We start from the raw sequence: 26486 nt of genomic DNA on the forward strand, positions 1-26486 counted from the left end.
TTTATGGAAAAAAAAAAATAATAACAATCTAAAAATAAATCACTTTCTGTAAACGAATATATGTTTAACGTAATATTTTATCCGGTTATTTTCCACAACACTGAATTTTCCTTTTTTGTTTATTCCCCCCCCGCGGTATAAACATGAACCCGGAAGTTAATCAGTTGTTTTGTTTTTTAAAAAAGACAATACTCCGCGCATGCGCACATCGAAAAAGAAAGCAGCCCTCTGGAGCTCTGAACAAATTTTTAGCTAAATAGTTTAAATGCAGTGATATTTCTAATTTAAATAAAGATGTCCAAAGCGCCTGTACCGCAGGCCAGTGCGTCAGCAGGCAACTTCGGACCTTCATCATCATCATCATCTTCTTCGCCGCCTTTGTCTTGTTCCGCCAACGCTGTGCACGCGCACACGGAGAAGCCACAACATTACACGTACGTTAACGGAAATGTCCACACACACACACACACACACACATTTATTGAAATACACTTTAAAAATCGACCTGTTGTGTTTTTAACGTGCAGCAATGTTTGCGGTTGAATACCGTAGGTCTTTATGGGAGGCCTATATGCAGAGTCCCAAACCACTCCATACTGCCTACACTAGTGGCCGTCATAGTGGGCGACCTCTGGATAAGTGCCCTAATTTTAGTGCCCTACCTAGTGCACTTTGTATCTTTTAGTAGCCGTTTGGGACGCGGCTAATATATGCTAGCAAGTTTTTTTTAAAGTTAGCAACGTTGAGCGCTTTATTTATAGCTTTATTTATGTCACCCCTGTAATTTAATGTCCTGTAATCGTTTTAATAGACTCTTTAGCAGTAAATAATATTATAACAATAATTTTATTAGATTCGTTAGCAGTAAATATCGCATATTGACTTTTAAAGACGCAACAAAACAGGTGCTGCAACACTTTAGCCAGCTGTGAAGTAAAAGCTAGTTGTAAACAAAGGAAATTTTCTTTTTAACGCGTTTAACGATTATACGTTTAATCATGGAGTAAGGATGTTGCTGCTGTTTTGCAACCTTGTGAATATGCATGATATGCAAATTAGAAACGCCCACTCTGTCAAAAGTGTTAAGAAAGCGTTTGTTGTAAATAAACAGGTTTAACTTTTGCTAATGTGTTGTTAACAAATTAGCCGTATACCTAACGAACACACACACACACACCCCTTTGTGGAGTATACCTTAGACTAAACTACAACCATAAACATTTCCTTGTTGACATTTGCATATTAATGTGTGTTGGCCACGCCCCCTTGTTTTTCTCTCAGATATCTGAAGGAGTTCAGGACTGAGCAGTGTCCTCTGTTTGTGCAGCACAAGTGCACCCAGCATCGGCCCTTCACCTGCTTCCACTGGCACTTTCTGAACCAGAGACGTAGACGGCCCATCCGCAGGCGGGACGGCTCATTTAACTACAGCCCCGATGTTTACTGCGCCAAGTACGACGAGGGCACAGGCACCTGCCCCGACGGAGACGAGTAAGAAGAGGACGACCCTGCCACCCTTCTCGCTGTCATTTATTTGTGCAAAATCTGAGCACAGGCTCCCAAAAAGCATGGCGGTGTTAAACCTAACTGACCATGTTGCGTTGCTCCTTGTGGTATGATACTTTTGGGAGATTCCCAAATGTATTGTTATTAAAGGAATACATTTACCAGCCTCGACACAGATCTTATTCTCAGTGAAGCTCTCATGTTAAAGCCACCTTGTTTCTTTGTCTCACCATGTGCATTTTGTTTACGTTGTTCATATCCAGATGTCCATACCTGCACCGGACAGCCGGAGACACAGAGCGACGCTACCACCTGCGCTACTATAAGACCGGCTCCTGTATTCATGAGACGGACGCGAAAGGGCACTGCAGTAAAAATGGCCCCCACTGTGCTTTTGCTCATGGCTCTCACGATTTGCGATGTCCCATCTACGATATTAGGTACAAAAGAGCTTTCAGACCTAATAGATAGACTTTGTTTCCAACTATTAGGAATGGTACTGATGGAAATGTTTGTTCTGCAGGGAGGTCCAGGCTCTGGAGGCTCAGACTGGATCCAGTTTGATGGAGAGTGGAGTCGGGGATGGACAGTCCGGATTAGTGGCCAGCGCCGCTCTTATAGAGAAGACACTGTGCGAGGAGCCGCGATGGCAGGGTGAGGACCATCATCTGATTTAATTAGTCAGTTGTAAACGGAGGGAAGGATCTCATTCAAGATAACTGGTGCAGCTGGTTACAGATATCATTTGTACTGTCAAAAATATTGTACGTCTAAAGCCTGACCTCTCCAAATTTTGAGAGTACCTTAGGAGTGTCACAAAAAAACCATCTGATCTCCTCGGTAAGCATTGTGAATGTGTACAGCTGTGAATTTGTCTCTGTCTTTGAGCCACAAAGCTTTTTCTTTCGACAGGTGGACTTTCTAAGAATTTCGTGACTCAATTCATAGGTTACTTCTTGTTAGTTAGATATTCAGTTTTCGAATTAAAGCAAATTCAAAATGATCTCTGCAATCAGCTAAAAACAATAAGAATTCGAATAACTTATAATCAAATAACTTTAATTCGAGTGGGTCGTGACTGTCTCTCCTTCTCGCTGTCCGCAGATAACAGCTACGTGTTGTCGCACTATAAGACGGAGCTCTGTAAAAAACCTCCTCGTCTCTGTCGCCAAGGTTACGCCTGCCCGTATTATCACAACAGCAAAGACCGCAGGCGCTGCCCTCACAAGCACAAATACAGGTACGTAGCAATACAGAATAAAAATCTGTCACTAGTGCTGTCAATTTATTTTTCATTTTTTTTTGTTACTGATGTATTTATTTCCCCACAGCAGTCATTTCTTGTCAGTTTCCTACATTACACCTCTTGAGTCAAGACACTGAACTACATGTGTTCACTATACAGGGTGAAACATAACGGCATCTGAGATTTAATTAGAAAAGAATAATTTGGGTCCGCTTACTTTTCTATTCGTTCCTATTTCTGTTTGCTACGAAATGAAAAATATCTGCAGTTGTTTAGGTGCAGCCGAGCTAGCATGGCTCCTGTAAACATTTGTCCTGCTGAAATGTACTTTTTTTTCAAGTATGATTCATGTTTGATTAAAAAAGAAGAATCAATTGTGCACCAATAAAGTGCATCTTTTTTTGTTTAGACATTGTAGTTTTCTTGACAAATTAGAAACAGTTCAAATAGTTTAATCATGAACGTGATGTTTACACTTTATCCTTTTAGGACACTTTAACAACAGCAAGCACATCTTCAGAAAAACGTGTGTGTGTTTGTCTGTGTTTCTGTCTGTGGTGTGTGTGTGTGTGTTTCTGTCTGTGGTGTGTGTGTGTCTGTCTGTCTGTGGTGTGTGTGTGTGTTTCTGTCTGTGGTGTGTGTGTGTCTGTCTGTCTGTGGTGTGTGTGTGTGTTTCTGTCTGTGGTGTGTGTGTGTCTGTCTGTCTGTGGTGTGTCTGTGTCTGTCTGTGTGTCTGTCTGTGTGTGTGTCTGTCTGTGTCTGTCTCTGTCTGTCTCTGTCTGTGTCTGTCTCTGTGTGTGTGTCTGTCTGTGTGTGTGTCTGTCTGTGTGTGTCTGTCTGTGTGTGTCTCTGTCTGTGTGTCTCTGTCTGTGTGTGTGTCTGTCTGTGTGTGTGTCTGTCTGTGTGTGTGTCTGTCTGTGTGTGTGTCTGTCTGTGTGTGTGTCTGTCTGTGTGTGTGTCTGTCTGTGTGTGTGTCTGTCTGTGTGTGTCTGTCTGTGTGTCTCGTCTCTGTCTGTGTGTGTCTCGTCTCTGTCTGTGTGTGTCTCGTCTCTGTCTGTGTGTGTCTCGTCTCTGTCTGTGTGTGTCTCTGTCTGTGTGTGTCTCTGTCTCTGTCTGTGTGTTTCTCTGTCTGTGTGTGTCTCTGTCTGTGTGTGTCTCTGTCTCTGTCTGTGTCTGTCTCTCTGTGTGTCTGTCTCTCTGTGTGTCTGTCTCTCTGTGTGTCTGTCTCTGTCTGGGTGTGTGTGTGTCTGTCTGTCTGTCTGTCTGTCTGTCTGTGTGCGTCTGTCTGTCTGTCTGTGTGTGTGTGTGTCTGTCTGTGTGTGTGTCTGTGGTGTGTGTGTGTGTCTGTGTGTGTCTGTCTTTGGTGTGTGTGTGTCTGGTGTGTATGTGTGTGTGTGTGTGTGTGTGTTTGCAGAGCCTTGCCGTGTCCCTCAGTAAAGCACAGTGACGAGTGGGGAGACCCGAGTAAGTGTGAAAGCGCCGAGAGCTGTCAGTATTGTCACACACGTACAGAGCAGCAGTTCCACCCTGAGGTACTGTACACCAGTCCTAGTAAAAACATTACATTACATCATTTACAGACATTATCGTAGAAGAAAAGGTGCCGACGTTTACAGCATAGCGGTCACGTTTACGCCTTATGTCTGTCATTTGTCTGCTTTTCCTGTGCTAGCTGTGTCGCTCATTTCAGAGATTAAGAAGGATCTCAGTATATGTGTGAATAGACTGATATGGGCAGAAGTGCATCAAAATGTATTATCCTAGAAAACACATTACACCCCAGTACTAATGTCCTTGTGATTGTTTTTGACCTGTTGAACAAACTCTGGTTCTCTGTGCAGATCTACAAATCCAGCAAATGCAACGATATGCAGCAGAGTGGCAGCTGCCCCAGAGGGCCTTTCTGCGCTTTCGCCCACCTCGAGAGTAAGAACTCATCATTACACCAGTTACTTCTTGAGCAGTGTGTGTGTGTGTGTGTGTGTGTGTGTGTGTGTGTAAAGGTGTCGTGTGTAAAGGTGTTTGAACTTTGCAAGACGATGCAGCGACTCCCAATGACTACCGTGCCATCAATGTAATGTAATGTAAACAAGACTAAGGGGGCGACGTGTGAACGTAGCTTGGCGTCACTAAGAGGTGGTCAGTCTATAGGGAACGGTCGTCTGCAACCCTTCAAGTCTCTACCTCGGGTGTCGCGCATCCAACAAAAATTATGATCTCAAAAAAATGAGACATTATGTATACTAATAACAAAAAATGTAATGATGTGTGTGTCTGTCTGTGTGTGTGTCTGTCTGTCTGTCTGTGTGTGTGTGTGTCTGTGTGTGTCTGTCTGTCTGTGTCTGTCTGTCTGTGTCTGTCTGTCTGTCTGTGTGTGTGTGTCTGTCTGTGTGTGTGTGTCTGTGTGTGTGTGTGTCTGTGTGTGTGTGTGTCTGTGTGTGTCTGTCTGTGTGTGTGTCTGTCTGTCTGTGTGTCTGTCTGTCTGTGTGTGTGTCTGTCTGTGTGTGTGTGTCTGTGTGTGTGTGTGTCTGACTGTGTGTGTCTGTCTGTCTGTGTGTCTGTGTTTGTGTGTGTCTTTGTGTGTGTCTGTCTGGTCTGTCTGTGTGTTTCTGTATCTGTTTGTGGTCTGTGTGTGTCTGTCTGTCTGTCTGTGTGTGTCTGTCTGTCTGTGTGTGTCTGTCTGTCTGTGTGTGTCTGTCTGTCTGTGTGTGTGTCTGTCTGTGTGTGTGTGTGTGTGTGTGTCTTTCTGTGTTTGTGTGTCTGTGTGTGTCTGTCTGTGGTCTACGTGTGTCTGTGTGTTTCTGTGTCTCTGTGTGTCTGTCTGTGGTGTGTGTGTGTGTGTCTGTCTGTCTGTCTGTCTGTGTGTCTGTGTTTGTGTGTGTCTGTGTGTGTCTGTCTGTCTGTGTGTGTGTCTGTCTGTCTGTGTGTGTGTCTGTCTGTGGTCTGCCTGTGTGTTTCTGTGTGTGTCTGTGTGTGTGTCTGTGTCTGTGTCTGTGTCTGTGTCTGTCTGTGTGTGTGTCTGTGTGTGTGTCTGTGTGTGTGTGTGTGTGTGTGTGTGTGTGCGCGTGTGCATGCTTTAACCTCCAGAAGCAAGTGTGAGCGAGGATCAGACTTTCCCAGAGTTTAGCTCTTCTCCCTCCTCAGCCCTCTCAGCAATCACAGACAACCCAGAGCAAAGCCTTCTGGGAAGGATTCTGTTTGAGGAGACCTCCATTTTGGATCCCCTCACTTCCATCTGGGCTGGAGAGGGGGGTTATGGGAAAGCGCCCGGCTTTGAACGGGAGGATCAGGTACGACGATCTCTTCGTAATTTTCTAAAGCATATTTATTTATTTATTTATATATATATATATATATATATATATATATATATATATATATATATATATATATATATATATATATATATATAAAGTAATTGCTTGTCAAGTCCTATGAATTTTTTTGGCTGCAAATTTACATACACGTATAGACACTGTCCACTTTATTAGGAACATCTGAGCATTCATGAGCAGCAGCACAGTGCATAAAATCATAGAAACAGGTCATGATCCAATCTTAGACTTGTATTTAAACATTTTTATTTTTCCTTAATAAGCAACGAAAATCTCCCCGAGATGTCATGAGGAAGAAACCTTCAGAGGAACCAGACTCAAAAAGGAAACACTTCCTCATTTAGGTGACACCAAAGAGTCTGGTTATTAATCTTTATTAACCACCAGAGAGTGTGAATTATAGTGTCATAAACTATCTTGATTATAAATAATGTTCTTTCTACAGTCGTGTAACCAGGAGCTCCTGAGCAACTCATGAATTATAAGTTTGTTCTAAATTCAACACTTCATTCTTTTATCCTTCACTCCATCGGAATGTTATTTTTTGCTTAAAAGGTTATGATTAAAGTCCTTGCAGGGTTGGTTTATTCGCTTTAAAGGTCTGAAATCTTCATGAAGCTGGAGCTGGTACAATCTCTAGATGCCTGGGCATGGAAATGGAATGGGAGAAGTATGGGGAGAGGAATTAGCATAGCTGTAGTTCAAAATGTTAGCAATATGATAATGTGCATTTGATCAGATATATTGGAGCATCAGGGTATGGAATGTATTACCGTATTTTCAGGACTATAAGGCGCAACATTTTTCCTACGCTTTGAACCTTGCGCTTAAACAATGAAGCGGCTAATATATGGATTTTTCCCGATTTTTCAATTTTTTTTTTTCTTCAAAAAAAACACATGCTGTGACGTGCTCCGGTTAACACCGAAGGAGATGACTTCAGTGGTTTCAGTGCACAGGAGGAAGATAGTGACCAATGACTTTGGTAGGCTACCGTTTACTGCTAATGTTTTTTATTTTTTGTTACAAGTCGTGTTTCGTTAAAGCCTGCGTAAAGTTAAAGGTGGGCCAATGAGCAGAAAGGGGCGTGTCTTGTCCATGTGGGCGGAGAGAGTGTTCAGTGCGCGTGTGTGACATTAGCAGAAAGCGGTTTTAACATTGACATGGAGAATAAAAACAAAGAAAGACTTACGATAAGGTAAGAAGTAGGACGTGTTAATATAGGATCAGCTTTCCAGCGCTGGAGAGAACTGAAGGAGCAGGAAGTTGGTCACATATTCACAGATTGGAGTTTCCTGAGTCAATAACTCCTGAGCTAAACGCTGTTACTACACAAATAACACCTCTTTTCTATCGTAGTAATGTAGAGACGCAGCTACAACCGTGTTTTGTGTAGTAACAGTGTTTAGCGTTTCTTCACTTTCTTTCTTTGTTTTTATCCTCCATGTCAATGTTAAAACCGCTTTCTGCTAATGTCACACATGTGCACTGAACACTCTCTCCGCCCATATTGACAAGACACGCCCCTTTCTGCTCATTGGCTACACGTTTGTTTTGACTTTTGTTTTGATTTTTAGTTTGTTGTTCTGTTTCAGTTTTCTGAAGCATTTCTCAAAAATCGGAGACCCCACCTTTAATTTGTTTCAATGTACCTGTAGGCACCTGCGGCTTATAGACATGTGCGGCTTATTTATGTTCACAATAATAATTTTTTTTAATTCAGTGGGTGAGACTTATATTCAGGTGCGCTCATTAGTCCGGAAAATACGGTATGTCAGGTGCTTTATCCTTCCTGTTAGCGCTGGCCCTGTTTCCACAGGACTGTCACAATGACAACGTGGAACATGTTACAGTTAAACTTTTAACTGAATCTCTTGACCCGTACCTATAAGACTTTTTATGCATTGTGCCACATGCTTGGTTGTTTGGGTAACTGCATAAATAAGCAAGCGTACAGGTGTACCTATTAAAGTGGACCGCGAGTTGATGAGCCATTCTATCATTAGCATGGAATTTCCGAATTCCTGTATAAGAAAAAAAAAATTAAAGAATCAAAATCTTTGTATTATTTGTATTTCTACTTTGTTGTTTCATTTTTTTTTCTTAGGCAAAACAGAAGACGTATGCAATGGAACATCGCAATAGAGAAATTGGTTTACATAGCAAGCCGGTACTATTATGTTTTTTTTTGTTTGTTTATTTTTTGCTATTTTTCACAATTTAAAAATTAGTTTCTTTATAAATTATTTCTACATTTATTTTGTTCATAGTTGTTATGCTACGTTCACACATACGTTGACTCACAGCACCGGAAAAAAAACAAAAACAAAGCTGGCGACTTCTGGTGACGGTGACCATTGGTGACTCGAAACGAGTTTGTGTGGTGATGTGACAAACAGGAAAAGTTGAACTCCATGCAAATACGGAATAAAGTCAGGCAAAGTGCACATACTGCTTCTCCTTCATCTCGAACGATAGGATGCAGATAAACGCAGAGGAATCTTTATATATACAAACGCCAAATCTCCCTCCAGTATTTTTCATTTTAGTGGGATTAAACTGATTTACAACAACGCTAATTGCACCACCCACTAATTAACATTGTTACTAAGGGCCTTTTTACACCTGGTCACTTCATGTGTTGTCTCTGATCCGATAGCTGATCTGATTTGTTAAAACTGTTCCATTTACATTAGGCCACATAAATGCGTCTCGGCGAATCAGATATCGATCCGATCTTTCTACTCCCGCCCAAAATGCAAAAATATTTGACCTCATTTCCGGGGTAATTGAAATGGAACACGCTTTGGTGTATGCGGTTTTCAGAATGCAATCAAAAAGAAGACAAATAAACCCGTTACGACTGTTTGTTTCTGGTGCGATGCACGACTCGTGAGTCACTTGTGAGTGACGTACTTCCGTTTGGGAGGAGTATAGCGCTGACGTATGTGGCTTGAACAACCACATTCATTTACACCTGTCCAGTTTCATCTGAAATGCGTCCCAGACCACCTCCTGAACCCAGACCACCTCCTGAAGTGGTTTGAACGATCGGATTTACATCTGTCTCGAAAACGTTTCGGAGGGCATTTGGACCTGGTCTTTTTACCATCGGATAGATATCTGATCACAGAAAACGCATGAAGTGACCAGGTGTAAAAAGCCCCTATGGCAACCAGGAGCACTTGCTGACAAGTTCACAGAACAGCGACTGGTCAACTTGCAGAGATGAAATTACTGTATATATGAACGTAGCATTACTTTGCTGTATATTTTCTAAAGTAAACAGTGGTATGTTTTTGAATCTGCTGTTGTAGGAGCTGTCTGTGTACTTACCAGTGGGCAGCCCCCTCAGCCTCTCATCCAGTGTGCCCTCTAGCCTGGCAGCGACTCCCCCAAGCCCCGCCCCTTCTTCTAGCATGAATGCCAACGCGTTGCCGTTCTACCCCACCAGCGACACCGTGGAGTCTGTAGTAGGTCAGTGCACGTCAGAGTGTGTGATGAAAATAATCGGTACTTCTGGTATTTAACCAGCATGTGTGTTAGAAAGGCTTTTATTATCAATAATGTTTGTCTTCTAGCTCACTACCATTTCTCCTATTCATCACATCCTTCTTCGATCCATTTGTGCTGTGTTTTCAGAATCTGCTTTTTTCCCCCTCTTTTTTAAAGCTAACGTTTTGAATCAGATGTTCAAAAAAAAGTGTGTTATGACCCGAGTTACTGCTATCAGCCTGAAGTCAGATTCTATCTATCGTTTTTATAGCAGCGATATTTCAACGACCGACTCAGTGAAGGACACTTTTATAGCTACGTTTGATGTTGTGGAACATCTGTAAGAAAACCGGACAATCAAAAGCTTCACCCCAACCAAACCCTGTTAAAAGCACAAGCTCCTCCATCAATAGGAAAGTGCTGACACTGGAGACTCATTCCCTAAATGTATTTAAAGGTGCGGTGCACGATGTTTGAAAGCCAATGTTGACATTTGAAATCACCAAAACAAACACGCTCCAAACCCAAATGGGTGTCACCCCTGTTTTGATAGCTCCGCCCACACATACATACGTAACCCAGGCAACTATTATGGCGGAACCTGTTGGGGCGGCTGGCCGAGGGGATATTTTTATCAATAACTGAACTCAATGAGTAATACTATGGTAATACAGATGTGTTTTTGTAGTACTGTGTGTTGTACCGTGAAGGCTTTAGCTCCGTTTCATGCGGAAGACGACGTTCGACACCTAGAGCCCGAGGCAGCGGTAACGGCAGGTATCCGCCATGTCAATGTTTCAATCACTTTCTGCTAATGTCAGACATGCACACTGAACACTCTCTCCACCGCATATCGACAAGACACGCCCCTTTCTGCTCATTGGCTACACGTTTGTTTTGTTTGTCGGCCCGACTCAGGTTTCTGAAGCATTTTTCAAACAACCTGCACCCCACCTTTAATTATTTTGAACATTGACATTTTCTAAAAATTTCTGTACATATTTTGTTTTTATTATTAGGGTTAGATTTTGTCATTCATCATTAATAATTGCGTCACGTAAATAAGGCGTCACTACAGAAATGCATTAATATGAATAAAGCTGACAAGAACTTAGAGCAGGTTTGAGAATTCAGCAGTGATGGCTTTAAGGAGGTATTTTTGTGTCTCTCCTTCGATCAGAGTCTGCACTGGATGATCTGGACCTGAACGCGTTTGGAGTGTCGGCTCTGGAGAAAAGTCTGGACAGCAGCTCCACGCCCAGCATGGGACTCATGTTAGGTTAGCATTAACGCTTCTTCGATAAAGTGCTAACATGGATAATACCGAAGGTTCACGTGACCACCTCATATACGTGTTAACCTATTGAGTTACATTGAAACTCACATTGAGTTTTGTTGGTCTAAACAGGAGGAAGTCAGCTTCAGAGTTCGGCTCCTGTCAACATCCCCGGATCGTTCAGCAGCCCCTCCCCTTTCCGATCCGCCTCTCCCTCTCCTCCAATCAGAGCTCACGCTTCTCCATTTCTGTCTGCCCAGTTACCACCACCCACCCAGTCCGAGAGCAGCTTTTTGGGACCCTCTCATAGTTCATTAGGTTTGTATACTTTGGATGAATATACTGTAGTCCGTCAGTGTCAGTTATATTTCCGTTATACCTCAATGCTGTTGAATTCTTTCCTCTGATTGGTCAGGAGGTATTGATTTAATTTTCTATAACAGCAGCTCAGATAGTTATAAATTAAACAGTAGGTTCACATTAATGCGTTTGTTTTAACGTCAATATTGTTTCTACAGTAAGAGCACAAATTACAGCTTATAATAAAGCCATAAAAATGAAATGAAGTTGGTTTATTTACCAACTATTAAAGGAGTGTTTTTGACAACAGTAAAGTTTCCAGTTTCTCTCTAACGTGGCAAACTGACTTTTTTCTGTTTTGTGTTTTCTATTATTTAACCCTTGTATGTTGTTCGGGTCTGTGGGACCCATATTCATAAACATCAATAGTTTAAAAAAAAACAAAAAAAAAACTTTGCTTCCTTGTAAATTTGTTGATTTTTTTTTCACTCATAACTTGATTAAATTTGATTTTCTTTTTTTATTACATTTTATTAAAAAACAACAAAAAACGAGTGGCACTTTAATTAAAAAATGTGATGTAATAAAGGTAAAGGGCAAATATTAACCATATATCGTTGCTGTCAGGCGGAATCCTCGTATCTCCAAAACCGTTATTTTTCAGGAAATTAAAAAAACGCCGTATCTTATCGGTACCTTAGTGCACAGGGTTTAGTCCGCGTTGCAGTGGATTGTCTTGCGCTAAATTCCTGTCCTCAGACGAGCACCAGAACTAGCGGGGGTCAAGATTTTTTTTTCTTTGAGCCCAGTGTTTTGAAGACATTTACCTCAGAAGACGTGTTGATTCGTTGTGACTCTTCTTGAGGAGAAATATGCCGTGAAGCTCTCACACGGAGTGAGGAAGAGGTGGACAGTTGAAGTGTCCAATGGAGTTATGAGATTTGCGCTCAAGCTATTTTCAAGACTTTAGTTCGGTTAATAACTTGTAAAAATAACAGACCCACATGGGGACTGACCAATAGCATCGATATGTGAAAAAATATGAAATTGACCAAATCTGGACATACGAGGTTTCCGCCCAACAGTGACGATATGCTGTTTATATTGCATGTAACTGGGATGAAGTAAACATCTGTAGAGTATTTTAACATCAAATTTTTGATTGTGTTGAGATAAAAACCTAAAAATGCAGCGGGTCCAGCAGACCCACAAACACTGGCTGAGTAACAAAGAAACGAACAACATACAAGGGTTAACTTCAGGTAATAGAAAAGCAAAAAGCTGGTGAGGAAATTGAGGAACTTGTCTCACAAATGTTTCACAACTTAAATGTCTCTATAAATGGATTAAAAACTACGACTTATTTTATTAATATATTGAAAATTGACATTGTTGACAAATTGCTGTGATAAGAGGACATGCTGATTATATTCCCCACTCCTTTGTCGATTATTTTACTGTTACAGCATGTCCTCGAGCGTTTTGTTCTCCTTGTGTACAATTCAGACTCATTTATGCACATGATATGCTGTATTTACACGTGACACACGTGTCCTATGTCCTTTCTGTATGTACTGTGTAGGTCTGAATGGAATGAGCAGTAGTATCTGGGAGCATTTTCCCCTGGGTTGTTCTCCTGGGACACCTCCAGCCCTGCTCTCTACTGGTCCCATGTTCTCCGAGGCTTCCCGTCTGAAACAGGAATTGGAGGAGGCTCACAGGGTGCTGAAGCACTGGGACCACAGCTGGAGGCAGATGTCTCAGGTAGGTTGGCGCCCTTTGTTCATTCTGGCGTGCCGAGAGCGTTTCGTCTAGCACAGTTTGTTCGAGTTTACGATGAAAAGTCGTTATTCTTTGCATACTGATTATCAGATGTTGCTCATTTACTGTAACCATGTTCATTTTTATCTGTGAGGTTCTAACAATCACAAGCTGCTCTCTCGTGCTAAAACAGGCTTCATTCCATGTTGAACTGCCAAAGCTATTGCATGGCAATATTGTGACTTGCAAGATTTATATATATATATATAAACACACTCCGATGTGTGTTGCCATGGTATCGTGTACAGTCATGGGCGGTGCTGAAGGCTGATGCTGAAGAGGCTCGGTTGCTGGCAGGCCGGTTGGGTTTGGAGGCAGAGAGAGCACGTCAGGCTGAAGAGGAGGTGCAGGAACAGGTTACGCTCCTCAAGGAGGCGCTAGAGAGCTTACGCACATCCGATAATCCATTACTGCAGCTTCACCAGCTCCAGCTGTTACATAAACTCCCTCTGGGCTCCATATGTAGCCTGCAAACTCAGATCTGCACCTGCTTGCGGACGGTGGAACAGGTAAAACACACACACACACACACACACACACACACACACACACACTCCCGTTTTCCCAATATCCTCATTGACTTCATGAATTTTGTGATGAAATAAAGGGGACTTGACAATACAGTAAAACACTGTCTTGAAATGCTGGAGCTTTTGTGATGAGTGAGACCTTAATCAACCCCCACGTTATCTTCCATTCCCCCTCCATCTCTCTCTCTCCTTCCATCTTCTCTCATTTTTTATCTCTTTCGTTCCTCCGCTCTCTCTCTCTTTCTTCCTTTCTTACCTCTCTCTCTTACCTCTCTCTCTCTTTCTCCCTTTCTTACCTCTCTCTCGCTCGCTCTCTCTTTCTCCCTTTCTTACCTCTCTCTCTCTCTCTCTCTCTCTCTCTCTCTCTCTCTCTTACCTCTCTCTCTTTCTCCCTTTCTTACCTCTCTCTCTCTCTCTCACACTCTCTCTCTCTCTCTCTCTCTCTCTCTCTCTCTCTCTCTCCCTTTCTTACCTCTCTCTCTTTCTTCCTTTCTTACCTCTCTCTCTTACCTCTCTCTCTCTTTCTCCCTTTCTTACCCCTCTCTCTCTCTCTCTTTCTTACCTCTCTCTCTTTCTCCCTTTCTTACCCCTCTCTCTCTCTCTCTCTCTCTCTCTCTCTCTCTCTCTCTCTCTCTCTCAGGCCGTGTACAGGAAGCAGCGGCTATGTTGCATGTCGTGTGAGGATTTGGGCTCCGTGGCATCACCATGTCAACACGGTGTGTTTTGCGAACGTTGCGCGTCCTCGGCCAAATGCCCGGTGTGTTCCGAGCGTCAGCAGAGCCTGAATCTACCCCAGTCCTAATCAACAGCCATATAATCCTGAACAGTTCCTTACACTTAGCACTGAACATGGCTCTGAGCTTCTTCATCCTCCTCCTGGAGATTTAGTTCAGTTCCAGCTCAGATCCCACAGCATTCCCACAGCCAGGTGCATCAGCTGCACTACAAGGTTGCACAACTGGCATCATTTTAAGTGTACAAAGAAATCTAATAAATAATAAAAAAAAAAAAAACTCCATACCCTATCTTATAAGTTAGACAATTTTCTTTGTTGCAATTGGTTTCAGAATCCAAACCTCAACTCGGAACACCAAGCATTGTTTATTTTAGCACACAATTTTAGTCAAATTTAATATTCCTTATTATTGTGTTCTTCGTTCCGATCGGACAGGAAGTGCTGATTAATCGTCTATGACAGCAGCTCTAACAGTAGTCCCATCTCCAAAGCACAGACCGATATCGATGCTCTCGTTCCGATACGTTTCTATAGTAACAGTCTACACGTTCGGATGGCGTCGACTTCATACACACTTTTTTTTTTTGTTTGTAAGATGTTATTTATCGATAACATTTTGGAAGGAGACTTTAGTCTTAGCAGATTGTGTGTGTGAGTCCGGTTAGGAAAGCACTGTGTTTCAATGATGCATATAAGAGGACGTATTAATATTAAAGTTAAGCTGGTGCATCTGGCTGCATTTTCAGATACACAGTATGTTATGATGAATATGGGTTCTAATAGTTTCTAGGAATTTAATTTTGTAAGCTTTTTGCATGAAGCCTGATCTCCAGGAGAAGGTTTGAAACGGCAGAGTAAAACTTTTTACCTCAGCTCTCTTACTTTATTTCACACACACACACACACACACACACACACACACACACACTTAATCTTAATACAGGAATACGGGTGATCATTAGCAGTATGCAGGTTTCAAACGCACTGCCAGATCAACAACCACGACACACTTTCTACACCGAACTGTTTCTGTAAACCTCTCCAAACCCTCCAATTTCTTTTCTTTTACGCTCTGTGGCGCTCATTTGAGTGACATCTGTCCTTATGTTGGATCAAATACCGTGTCCTGCTTTCATGACACGCTCCTGAACTAGGGGCACAACATCGATTACCTTTTTGTACCTTTTAATGTGTATCTTTTAAAGTATATTTAATACAGTGTACATTTAAAACTTGATTTTAATCAGTGATCCTTTTTAGAGTAAAGCTTTAGAGGTGCACTACATGTTCCTTTCTAGGTAAAAGATACATAAAGGTGCAAAAGTAAAGGTACCCGTTCGTTCTGATCTCGGTGTCGACTCTCTCCATTTGATTCTTTATAGCGAATAGGGAAGGAGCGAGACATGAAGCGATCACAGATCTCTAGGGCTTTCGCTTTCTATCTCTACCTACACTAGTCTGAAATCTCTCTTCTCCCTTCTTCTTCTACACACACACACACACACGCATATATACACACACACACACTCATGCGTATGGCATTTTATGGCTGCCGGCTAGTACCAGTTACTTTTTTCTTTTTTCTTTTTTTTTTTTTATAAACCGAATTTTCAATATTGTGATGAAAAAGAAAGGATGATTGTATGGTATGATTGTGGGAATTAAAATATCAGCCATATGAATGTTTAACATCGGCGCTATCGTTTCCACTCGTATTTCTTCCGGTCTGTTGATCTGCTTTTCGTTTAGACGTAGACGGTTGCGTAAAAATTTTTCCAGACTGCACAGATTTTCCAGACGGACCAGGAAGTGCTGGAACAACCGATCCGATTATTTCTTAGAGGTTGAGATTAACATTGCAGTGTGTGAATGTGTTTATTGGAGGAATGTTTGGGATGCACCACCTGGGTACCGGTGGACTGATATGAAACCGATATCCGGATCGCTGTTGGTTTAAATCTGTCACAATTTTCCAAATACTGTGAAAGGGTTTCTGGATTACTGATAACACAGACGATTATGCAGTGATTATAAGACATAACCGAAGGAGTTTATCTGTTTACAGCTGGCAGGTTAGGATCGTTCAGACCAAAGACCTTGTCAGTATCTGTGTTTGATGCCGAATGGGGTCGAGTTCTCATAGTGAATTGACTAAACTCCAGTTTATGCAAAATATCCAATATATTTAGCCATCAAACCTGCTGAATAGCTTGATAACTATCTTTAGTTAAGCGTTTGAATATTTTGAGTTTGGCTGCTGTTTAATAAATCTGTAAGAACCGTGACTGACCAAGTCGAGACTCTGACTCGTGTCGAGCATTGACCATGCAATGACCGTGCAATCAGGTTTTTCTAATTCAGCGAGAATACGTAGGTCTATTTCCAAATTGTTTGCTCATGTTCGTGTGGCACGCGTAACGACAGATCGTTATCGTGTATAGCGGGTCATATATAAGTCGTAGACCACCATTGTGTTTGTTCTTTCGTTCATTTATGTTCCTTCGTTCTTAATTATCTGTAGGCAAACAATAACGATAGGCAAACGTACAGAATATAACCGCATTTAAAATAAAACGGCCATGTAGTACTTATTAATGCAGGTCCAAATGGCGTATAAATTATTTATTCATTCATGTATTCATATTCACAACAGTAAGACGCTATCTAAAGATCGCCCAGTATGTTCTATATTTTAATTTTATTCTATTCTATTCCTGGCTGGAATAATTTAATACAGTATAGCTGTTTGATTGAAAATAAAAGGATTTAGACCCTAGTTCTGTACATATTTTATCTCATAAAGCATTTTTTTTTTAGTGGTGTAATGCAACCACTCAATTAAAAAAATCATTTTCCAATAAGAGAGACCGAGCGAGAGAGAGCACAAGCTCCTCTATTTCCTCCTAGCCAATCAGATTTGAGAATCCATTACTGTTCATTATTACTCCACGTTCAGAGTTTCAGCACCTCTAGAAAATCTAGATTCGGTCATACACAGCTCTGATATCGGTATCGTATCACGTTGGGAACACTAGGTGCATCTCTGTTTTAATGAATACTGACGATATGCAGAATTCGTCTACACAGATCTCGGATTTCATTCGAAATCCCGTTCAAAACGTCTTCACTACGCAAAGCAGTTATCGCAAGTTATCTTAAGTTTTCAAGCTTTTTTTCTGACTCGTTTTGGTATTCGGTGTGAACAGGTGTCTAATAGTGAAGTTTGATTTTTAGCTTCCTTTATTATTGATTATTATCGTGCGAACTGACTCCGCCCACACGTTCGAGTACAGCGCAGAACCGTGAGACTTCACAGCCACGTGAAGGGCTGCTACACAGAGTAGTGTGTTCTCACTGATAAGGTTTTATTCAGCTCCTCAGGAGATCAGCAGCCGGTGAGACCAAATCACGCTGGAGCTGTGCAGAGTTTACATTTGACTCCTTTTTAAGCTTTTCAGATCAGAGCTTCACTGTAAGGTCTGTAATCTTCTGCTCGAAACCGTTCAGTATTGCATTCTGTTTTTCTACAAAACAATAAACAAATGTATATTTTTTGAATTAACACGTCTCAGTCATTTATGTTCATATTATATGATATATATATATAGCAGAGATGGGGGACTCGAGTCATATGACTTGACTCGAGTCAGACTTAAGTTGCAAATTTGAGACTAGAGACTTGCTTGACAAATATAAAAAAAAGACTCGACTTGACTTTGACTTGACATTCATGACTTGAGACTTGACTCGGACTTGAGTTAAATGACTCAGAGGTGTGGGACTCGAGTCAGACTTGAGTCGCAAATTTTAGACTTGCATGACAAATATTAAAAAAAGACTCGACTTGACTTTGACTTGACATTCATGACTTGAGACGCACGTGTGTGACTTACTCCCACCTCTGATATATTTATTTATTTGTTTGTTTGTTTGTTTGTTTGTTTGTGTGTTTATTTCAGAATCGTACCATTTGTTTTCAACACACAAATTTAATCACATTTCCAGATTTAATATAAAAACAGAAAACCTGTTTATTTCAAAATAAATGCTTACATTATGCACCTTAATCTATATATATATAATATTTATTAAACTTTTTTTTTTTTTACATGCAGAATTAAAATGTACAAGGCAGCGACGTTCCAGGAACCAGTTTTAAAATAATTTGACGCATGTTCTAGAAAATAAACACGTAAAACACCATAATAAAACATTTTCCAGATAAATACAGAAGAACCGTGACATATGATGGTTTCTCGTCTTTCTCGTTCATCGCCCTGCTTCTTGAGATTTGCGCTCTCGCTGTTTGCGCAGTTTGACGAAGGCCTGAGCTTCACGCTCGCCCTTTCTGCCCTCGAGCATCTTCAGGTTCAAGTCACCTGTAAAACACCCAGAGGAAATATAAGCTCACTAACAGTTTATCATAATAATCATTTGATTGTCAAGTGCTTCATCTTGAAAAGTGCTTTCACAGAAAAAAAGACAAACTCTAAGGAGTTTTTGGGCCTTTTAATATTTCTAGATTTTTTTAGCAGCTTCTTTTAGAACCATGGTTTTTTAAAAATTTTTCTAAAAATGGATAAATAAGGAATTCAAGATAAATCACTTTAATGCAGCAATGTTCAGTTATTAGCAAATAATGTGTTGAATCTTGAAAAGTAAAAAAAAAAAAAATTAACCTACGCAAACGACACACTTGGTTCCCTTAGGATTCTTCGGAAGGTTATTGTTTTTCTCTGTTGGGCAAAATAATATGCTTCCCGCTAGAGATTCTCCCTCTAAGTGTACGCTGCAAATGGGTCAAACAAGTAGGTATTAAAAAGCCTAAGACTGAATGAAAAAAGAAAGAAAAAACATCTAGAAAGTGGATAAAAATGTTTGAAAAATTAGGGGAGAATGTTTGAAGACAAAAAAAAAAACATAAAAAAAGAAAATTAGGGTAAAAACTCTCCATCCTTCGGAATTAAATTGATATTAGAATTAAATTGATTACTTACTTTAAATACAAAAAAAAAAAAACGACGTGTTTGTTTTACATAATATTCTTAATATTCTTAATACTTAAATATTCATGATTTAGAAAAGCATCCATTAAAACTAATACCCTTATTCTACATTTACATTAAAGGGTGCGGGTGTAATTAAAAGTGTTTTTGGATTCATTGCAGAGCTGCTTTAAAAATCTAAACACTCTTGTGTTGTAGAAATGATCAGACATTACTGTAAATAATATCATTCATCTTCTACCGCTTATCCGAACTACCTCGGGTCACGGGGAGCCTGTGCCTATCTCAGGCATCAAGGCAGGATACACCCTGGACGGAGTGCCAACCCATCGCTGGGCACACACACACACACACACACACACTCATTCACTCACGCAATCATACACTACGGACAATTTTCCAGAGATGCCAATCAACCTACCATGCATGTCTTTGGACCGGGGGAGGAAACCGGAGTACCCGGAGGAAACCCCCGAGGCACGGGGAGAACATGCAAACTCCACACACACAAGGTGGAGGCGGGAATCGAACCCCCAACCCTGGAGGTGTGAGGAGAACGTGCTAACCACTAAGCCACCGTGCCCCCTTTGTAAATAATATAATGAATATTATCTTGTCCAAATTGAATCTCTGAGAAGTCTTAGTTCCTTATTTTATTTGCTTGTACAAATTTAAAATAACACTGATGGTGTCCTATTCAGAGCTTTTTCTTTTCCAGCTGTGTTTTATGCACATTTCCATCCCGATGTGTGCATTATCCCAGTTATCTGTAATCTGCCTCCTTTCACATACATGACCATTCTCCAGATAATTAATGTAAGGTAACATAGCTGCCAGTAAAAAGTCGTCAGTGTAAAAAGTTTTGGGGTAAAAACAGAAACTCTTACTGTTTGGTTTGGGGTGCATCAGAGGGAGGCGGATCTGAGCAGGGGCGGGGTCAGAGCCTCCTCCTCCTGCAACTCCAGGCACCGCCTTCAGAGAGAGAAACGCCTCTCCTTCGAAGTCGTCGCTGCGCAGGGCATCATAGTCCAGCACTGTCACCAACAGGCACGTTCCAGCTGACTGGCACTGCTCTAAAGACACAGCACTGCACCCCCCGCACCACAGGAGGACAATTACCACCACGAGCACTTAACCAACACTCACACACAGGACTACAGTGGTCAATTAAAATGTACTAAAAAAAATATTTAAAACTTTAAACTGCAGAATACGTAATTAATTTCCTCTTCTTCTCTTGTTTCCATGTTCAACACTGAATGTCTCTGTCATATGAAAGTAGACACTGTGCTTTAAAAATATCTAGTTTTCCATAAGTATTTCTGTTTTTACTTAGTCTGCTTAGGGCAGTATATTCATAGAAAAGTTATCTATTCTACCAATTTCTGCTCTCTGAGATACCCCAAGTGCTTGTTCATAAGCAGCTCAGATTTGAAGGTGTGATCTCGATCTCGATCCTACCATCTCTCAGGGTAAGAGGTTGGTAGACATACAACAAGACTCTTTTCTGTTCTGGCACCGAGGTGGTGGAATTAACTTCCCCAAGGTGTCTGAACAGCGGAGTCACTGGATATCTTCAAATGACGGGTGAAGACCATCATCTTCTTGAAATACTTAAACTTGCACTTATTTTCCCTGTTTGTTTTATGTGTATGTTAAATTAAAACCGAACAGAGATTTACGTTGATAGTATCCTAAGTCTGTAGCCTGTTGCACTGTTGTACGTCACTTTGAATAAGGCATAAGGAATAAAAAAGGACAAAATGACATAAATGTGAATGTAAATCTTCAACCACTAAAATTCTGTGTAAGGTTATCAACACAGAGAAAAACACATGTCTCACACTCAAAGTCTGAGTCACTGAGTCTTGACTCGCTGCCAGAAAACAATTCATTTGTTTAAATTGATTGAAAATGTCGCATAAGTCCTTTTCCATTACGCTGGCAGAATTGAACGCCAGCGAATGGTAAAAAGGGTTAAAGAGTATTTTTGCTTTTGCTCAATTCAGTGAGCTTATCTTTGTTATCGATTTTATGGATTTACTTACAACTCGAATGACTCCTCAAACAGCGGGTTCAGGTCCCGGTTCTTGACCTTAGTCGAATGTACGTCCACATGTGGAAATATATGTCTGGGCTCCAGAGACAACTGAACGAACGGGTCACTGAAACCTGTAGAAAATATTTTTTTTTTAGAAATTCTTCCATTGTTAATTTATTACTGAATAACAGCATTAGACTGATATCGCTTCTGTCTGAACAAAGTAGTTAAATATAACTAAATAATTCAATGCTCTGTCTCTGTTATACTGAAATGGTGGTGTTTAATGAAAAAAGTTAAATAAAATGTTCTTTGGCTTTTAAGTTAAAAGAAAGCCCAGGATCTGTATTCATAAAGATTGTAAGAATGATCTCAGAGCGCTCTTAATTTACCTCAGGAGAGCAACTCTGAGCCAGGAAAATACAACAACGTTTATCTTAGAGGGGGGGCGGGGCTTAATCCTGTTACTAGGTATGATGCATTCTTTTGAAGACTGTGATTGGTTGTCGAATTTACAAAATTGGGGCGCTTTTAAAATCTGGTCTATTATAAACTTTCATTTTGTCTCTATGTTAAGATATTTGAGTCTATATCGTGTAGGGTTTACGTTCGTGAACGATTATATTAGAGATATGCTAAAATCTGGGGGGCACGGTGGCTTAGTGGTTAGCACGTTCGCCTCACACCTCCAGGTTTGGGGGTTCGATTCCCACCTCTGCCTTGTGTGTTTGGAGTTTGCATGTTCTCCCTGTGCCTCGGGGGTTTCCTCCGGGTACTCCGGTTTCCTCCCCCGGTCCAAAGATGTGCATGGTAGGTTGATTGCCATCTCTGGAAAATTGTCCCTAGTGTGTGATTGCATGAGTGAATGAGAGTGTGTGTGTGTGCCCTGCGATGGGTTGGCATTCCGTCCAGGGTGTATCCTGCCTTGATGCCCAATGACGCCTGAGATAGGCACAGGCTCCCCGTGACCCGAGGTAGTTCGGATAAGCGGTAGAAGATGAATGAATGAATGAATGAATGAATGTGCTAAAATCTGTATGTCATAAATGTAATAACTGTAATGTAAATGTAAACATCTCAGACACAGAGCAGAAATGTCTCTACAATATTAATCCCTACACAATCTAATCTGTATCATCTTATTAACTCACTAATTATTATTAAATATTGTTTACAACACATTTCTTCTCCCTCTTCACATTTCAGCCATTTTCTCCTCTGATAAAGAAACTCTTAATCCTCTTCAAAGTCATCTTCACTACTAACATCTTTTAAGTGTTTAAGATGCTTTATGAAGAACTTTTATCTTTACTCGGATCTTCTCTTAATTTTATAGTGAAATGTCCACATTTTGAAAAATTACATCACTAGGAGAAACTGTTTACACTGAGAATTTTCATTAATACAGGCCCTGGTTTGTATAACTTTCCAAAAAGATAGCAAAGATTTCTTCGACATGTTTAACGCTCGTGCTGTGTAGCTGTGTACCGTTAGAGTCGAGGGGAATGAGGTTCACTGCATTCAGCACCTCCACGTGCAGTTTAGACTCAGAACGCTTGTAGGAGGTGATGAGTGTAACTGCTCCGTATTTCTCACCGTGACACACTTTCTGTTGAAAACACAAATATTCTATTGTGGATGTGGAAATTTAAAAATAAGTCATAATCATCACTGCTGTTCGCTCGGATAAAAATTCTGCCAAATGATTACAATTAAAACTAAAGGCAGTTAGTAATAAATCACACACAGGTATACAGACAGGTACACACACACACACACAGGTATACAGACAGGTACACACACACACACACACAGGTATACAGACAGGTACACACACAGGTATACAGACAGGTACACACACACAGGTATACAGACAGGTACACACACACAGGTATACAGACAGGTACACACAGAGGTACACAAACTCACAGGTATACAGACAGGTACACACACAGGTACACAAACACACAGGTATACAGACAGGTACACACACACATAGGTATACAGACAGGTACACACACACAGGTATACAGACAGGTACACACACACAGGTATACAGACAGGTACACACACACAGGTATACAGACAGGTACACACAGAGGTACACAAACTCACAGGTATACAGACAGGTACACACACAGGTACACAAACACACAGGTATACAGACAGGTACACACACACATAGGTATACAGACAGGTACACACACACAGGTATACAGACAGGTACACACACACAGGTATACAGACAGGTACACACACAGGTATACAGACAGGTACACACACACAGGTATACAGACAGGTACACACAGGTACACACACATAGGTATACAGACAGGTACACACACAGGTATACAGACAGGTACACACACAGGTACACAAACAGGTACACACACAGGTATACAGACAGGTACACACACAGGTATACAGACAGGTACACACACACAGTTATACAGACAGGTACACACACAGGTACACACACAGGTATACAGACAGGTACACACACACAGTTATACAGACAGGTACACACACAGGTACACACACAGGTATACAGACAGGTACACACACAGGTATACAGACAGGTACACACACACAGTTATACAGACAGGTACACACACACAGGTATACACACAGGTACACACACACAAGTATACAGACAGGTACACACACACAGGTATACAGACAGGTACACACACACACACACACACACACACACAGGTACACACACAGGTATACAGACAGGTACACACACAGGTATACAGACAGGTACACACACACACACACACACAGGTACACACACAGGTATACAGACAGGTACACACACACAGGTATACAGACAGGTACACACACAGGTATACAGACAGGTATACAGACAGGTACACACACAGGTATACAGACAGGTATACAGACAGGTACACACACACAGATATACAAACAGGTACACACACACACACACAGGTACACACACAGGTATACAGACAGGTACACACACACAGGTATACAAACAGGTACACACACACACAGGTACACACACAGGTATACAGACAGGCACACACACACAGTTATACAGACAGGTACACACACAGGTATACAGACAGGTACACACACACAGGTATACAGACAGGTACACACACACACACACACACACACACACACAGGTACACACACAGGTATACAGACAGGTACACACAGGTATACAGACAGGTACACACACACAGGTATACAGACAGGTACACACACACACATACAGGTACACACACAGGTATACAGACAGGCACACACACACAGTTATACAGACAGGTACACACACACAGTTATACAGACAGGTACACACACAGGTACACACACAGGTATACAGACAGGTACACACACACAGTTATACAGACAGGTACACACACAGGTACACACACAGGTATACAGACAGGTACACACACAGGTATACAGACAGGTACACACACACAGTTATACAGACAGGTACACACACACAGGTATACACACAGGTACACACACACAAGTATACAGACAGGTACACACACACAGGTATACAGACAGGTACACACACACACACACACACACACACACACACAGGTACACACACAGGTATACAGACAGGTACACACACAGGTATACAGACAGGTACACACACACACACACACAGGTACACACACAGGTATACAGACAGGTACACACACACAGGTATACAGACAGGTACACACACAGGTATACAGACAGGTATACAGACAGGTACACACACAGGTATACAGACAGGTATACAGACAGGTACACACACACAGATATACAAACAGGTACACACACACACACACAGGTACACACACAGGTATACAGACAGGTACACACACACAGGTATACAAACAGGTACACACACACACAGGTACACACACAGGTATACAGACAGGCACACACACACAGTTATACAGACAGGTACACACACAGGTATACAGACAGGTACACACACACAGGTATACAGACAGGTACACACACACACACACACACACACACACACAGGTACACACACAGGTATACAGACAGGTACACACAGGTATACAGACAGGTACACACACACAGGTATACAGACAGGTACACACACACACATACAGGTACACACACAGGTATACAGACAGGCACACACACACAGTTATACAGACAGGTACACACACAGGTATACAGACAGGTACACACACACAGGTATACAGACAGGTACACACACACACACACAGGTACACACACAGGTATACAGACAGGTACACACACAGGTATACAGACAGGTACACACACACACACACAGGTACACACACAGGTATAACTTGATCAGCACACCTGCTCCCACACTTTCTTCTCAAAAAACTTTTCCATCAGCTTCTGACAGCTCATGGAGTTGAGCATCAGGTGATCATTCAGAGCCTTAGCAAATTAGCAAAAACAAACAAACAAAAAAGTCATTATGATTTATTCAGAAGTTATATGTGACAATCACCATATCAACTGTACATCACCATTTGAACGTAGAACAAAAAAAACCTTTTCCTGGATTTGTACTTTACGTAATTAGAGCTGAAAATTTCCAATTACATTATAAATAGAATTTTTCCTTGAGACATTTATCTGTGTTCCAATCCATTCGTGTTTCTGTGCATTTTAAATTTACATCTAAAACATCTAATCATCAGTACATAAAGAGTGAATAATTCTCTTACTCCCTTTTTTATTAAAGATAATTTAATTAAACTTTTTTTTTTTTTTTTTTTTTTTTTTTTTTAAAATTAAGTAATCGAGATAAGTAATAAAAATTTAATACTTATGAAGTGGTGGGAAAAAAATTACCATAAAAAAATCTATAAACTGAATCAATAAACTTAATCATATTATGTAAAAAAATATTTTAACAAAATGTTCTTGTTAAATGTTAAATTTAATGTTTTAATGTAAAATTTGAACATTTTTTTCTTTCAGACTTTTATAATTCTGTAATTTTAGAATTCTTTAATTAAAGAATTTGTTATGTCTTAATCAGTATTTGAGCAGAAACAGTTTTCTATACATTCTATGTTCACAATAAAACATGGTTAATTGCTCACCTTATATTCAGCTGTGTGTAGTGTTTCCAGAGGAAGTCCGTTCCCTTCAGCATGAAAACACTGCTCCAGACACTGCCAGACACACACACTTTCAGATTTAG

The 26486-nt window shown here is 40.9% G+C and overlaps 2 protein-coding genes across 3 annotated transcripts in view; one reads left to right on the plus strand and one right to left on the minus strand.

The window, feature by feature from the left end:
• The first annotated feature begins 193 nt into the window (after positions 1-193).
• unk (unk zinc finger) lies at positions 194-17807 on the plus strand. 2 transcript variants are annotated; one of them, XM_060894747.1, is made up of 15 exons: positions 194-434; positions 1282-1491; positions 1770-1946; positions 2030-2160; positions 2611-2746; positions 4167-4284; positions 4594-4678; positions 5840-6042; positions 8195-8257; positions 9405-9564; positions 10763-10861; positions 10991-11176; positions 12741-12922; positions 13228-13488; positions 14150-17807. In XM_060894747.1, exons 1-15 carry the CDS (start codon positions 295-297, stop codon positions 14309-14311), a joined length of 2313 nt encoding a protein of 770 aa, XP_060750730.1. In that variant the 5' UTR covers positions 194-294; the 3' UTR covers positions 14312-17807. The 2 variants fall into 2 exon arrangements, with proteins under 2 accessions (XP_060750730.1, XP_060750739.1); XM_060894756.1 differs by lacking the exon at positions 8195-8257.
• Positions 17808-18325: 518 nt separating this feature from the next.
• The window catches only part of unc13d (unc-13 homolog D (C. elegans)), a 36871-nt gene continuing 28710 nt past the window's right edge, over positions 18326-26486 (minus strand). Inside the window, exons 30-35 of the mRNA XM_060894782.1 lie at positions 26386-26457; positions 25628-25711; positions 22781-22901; positions 21300-21423; positions 20139-20338; positions 18326-18624 (exon numbers count right to left, since the gene is read on the minus strand). Of these exons, the coding sequence (XP_060750765.1) occupies positions 18515-18624; positions 20139-20338; positions 21300-21423; positions 22781-22901; positions 25628-25711; positions 26386-26457 (711 nt within the window). The 3' untranslated portion in view covers positions 18326-18514. The remainder of the gene's footprint in view (positions 18625-20138; positions 20339-21299; positions 21424-22780; positions 22902-25627; positions 25712-26385; positions 26458-26486) is intronic.

The sequence above is a fragment of the Tachysurus vachellii genome, chromosome 2 (genome assembly GCF_030014155.1).
Source record: "Tachysurus vachellii isolate PV-2020 chromosome 2, HZAU_Pvac_v1, whole genome shotgun sequence".
In the NCBI taxonomy this organism is placed as follows: Eukaryota; Metazoa; Chordata; class Actinopteri; order Siluriformes; family Bagridae; genus Tachysurus; species Tachysurus vachellii.

Coding starts and splice junctions, on each gene's coding strand:
- unk (XM_060894747.1), top strand. CDS start 295: ATGTCCAAAGCGCCTGTACCGCAGGCCAGTGCGTCAGCAGGCAACTTC. Junction 2,747..4,166: donor CCTCACAAGCACAAATACAG/GTACGTAGCAAT, acceptor GTGTGTTTGCAG/AGCCTTGCCGTGTCCCTCAG. Junction 4,285..4,593: donor AGCAGCAGTTCCACCCTGAG/GTACTGTACACC, acceptor TTCTCTGTGCAG/ATCTACAAATCCAGCAAATG.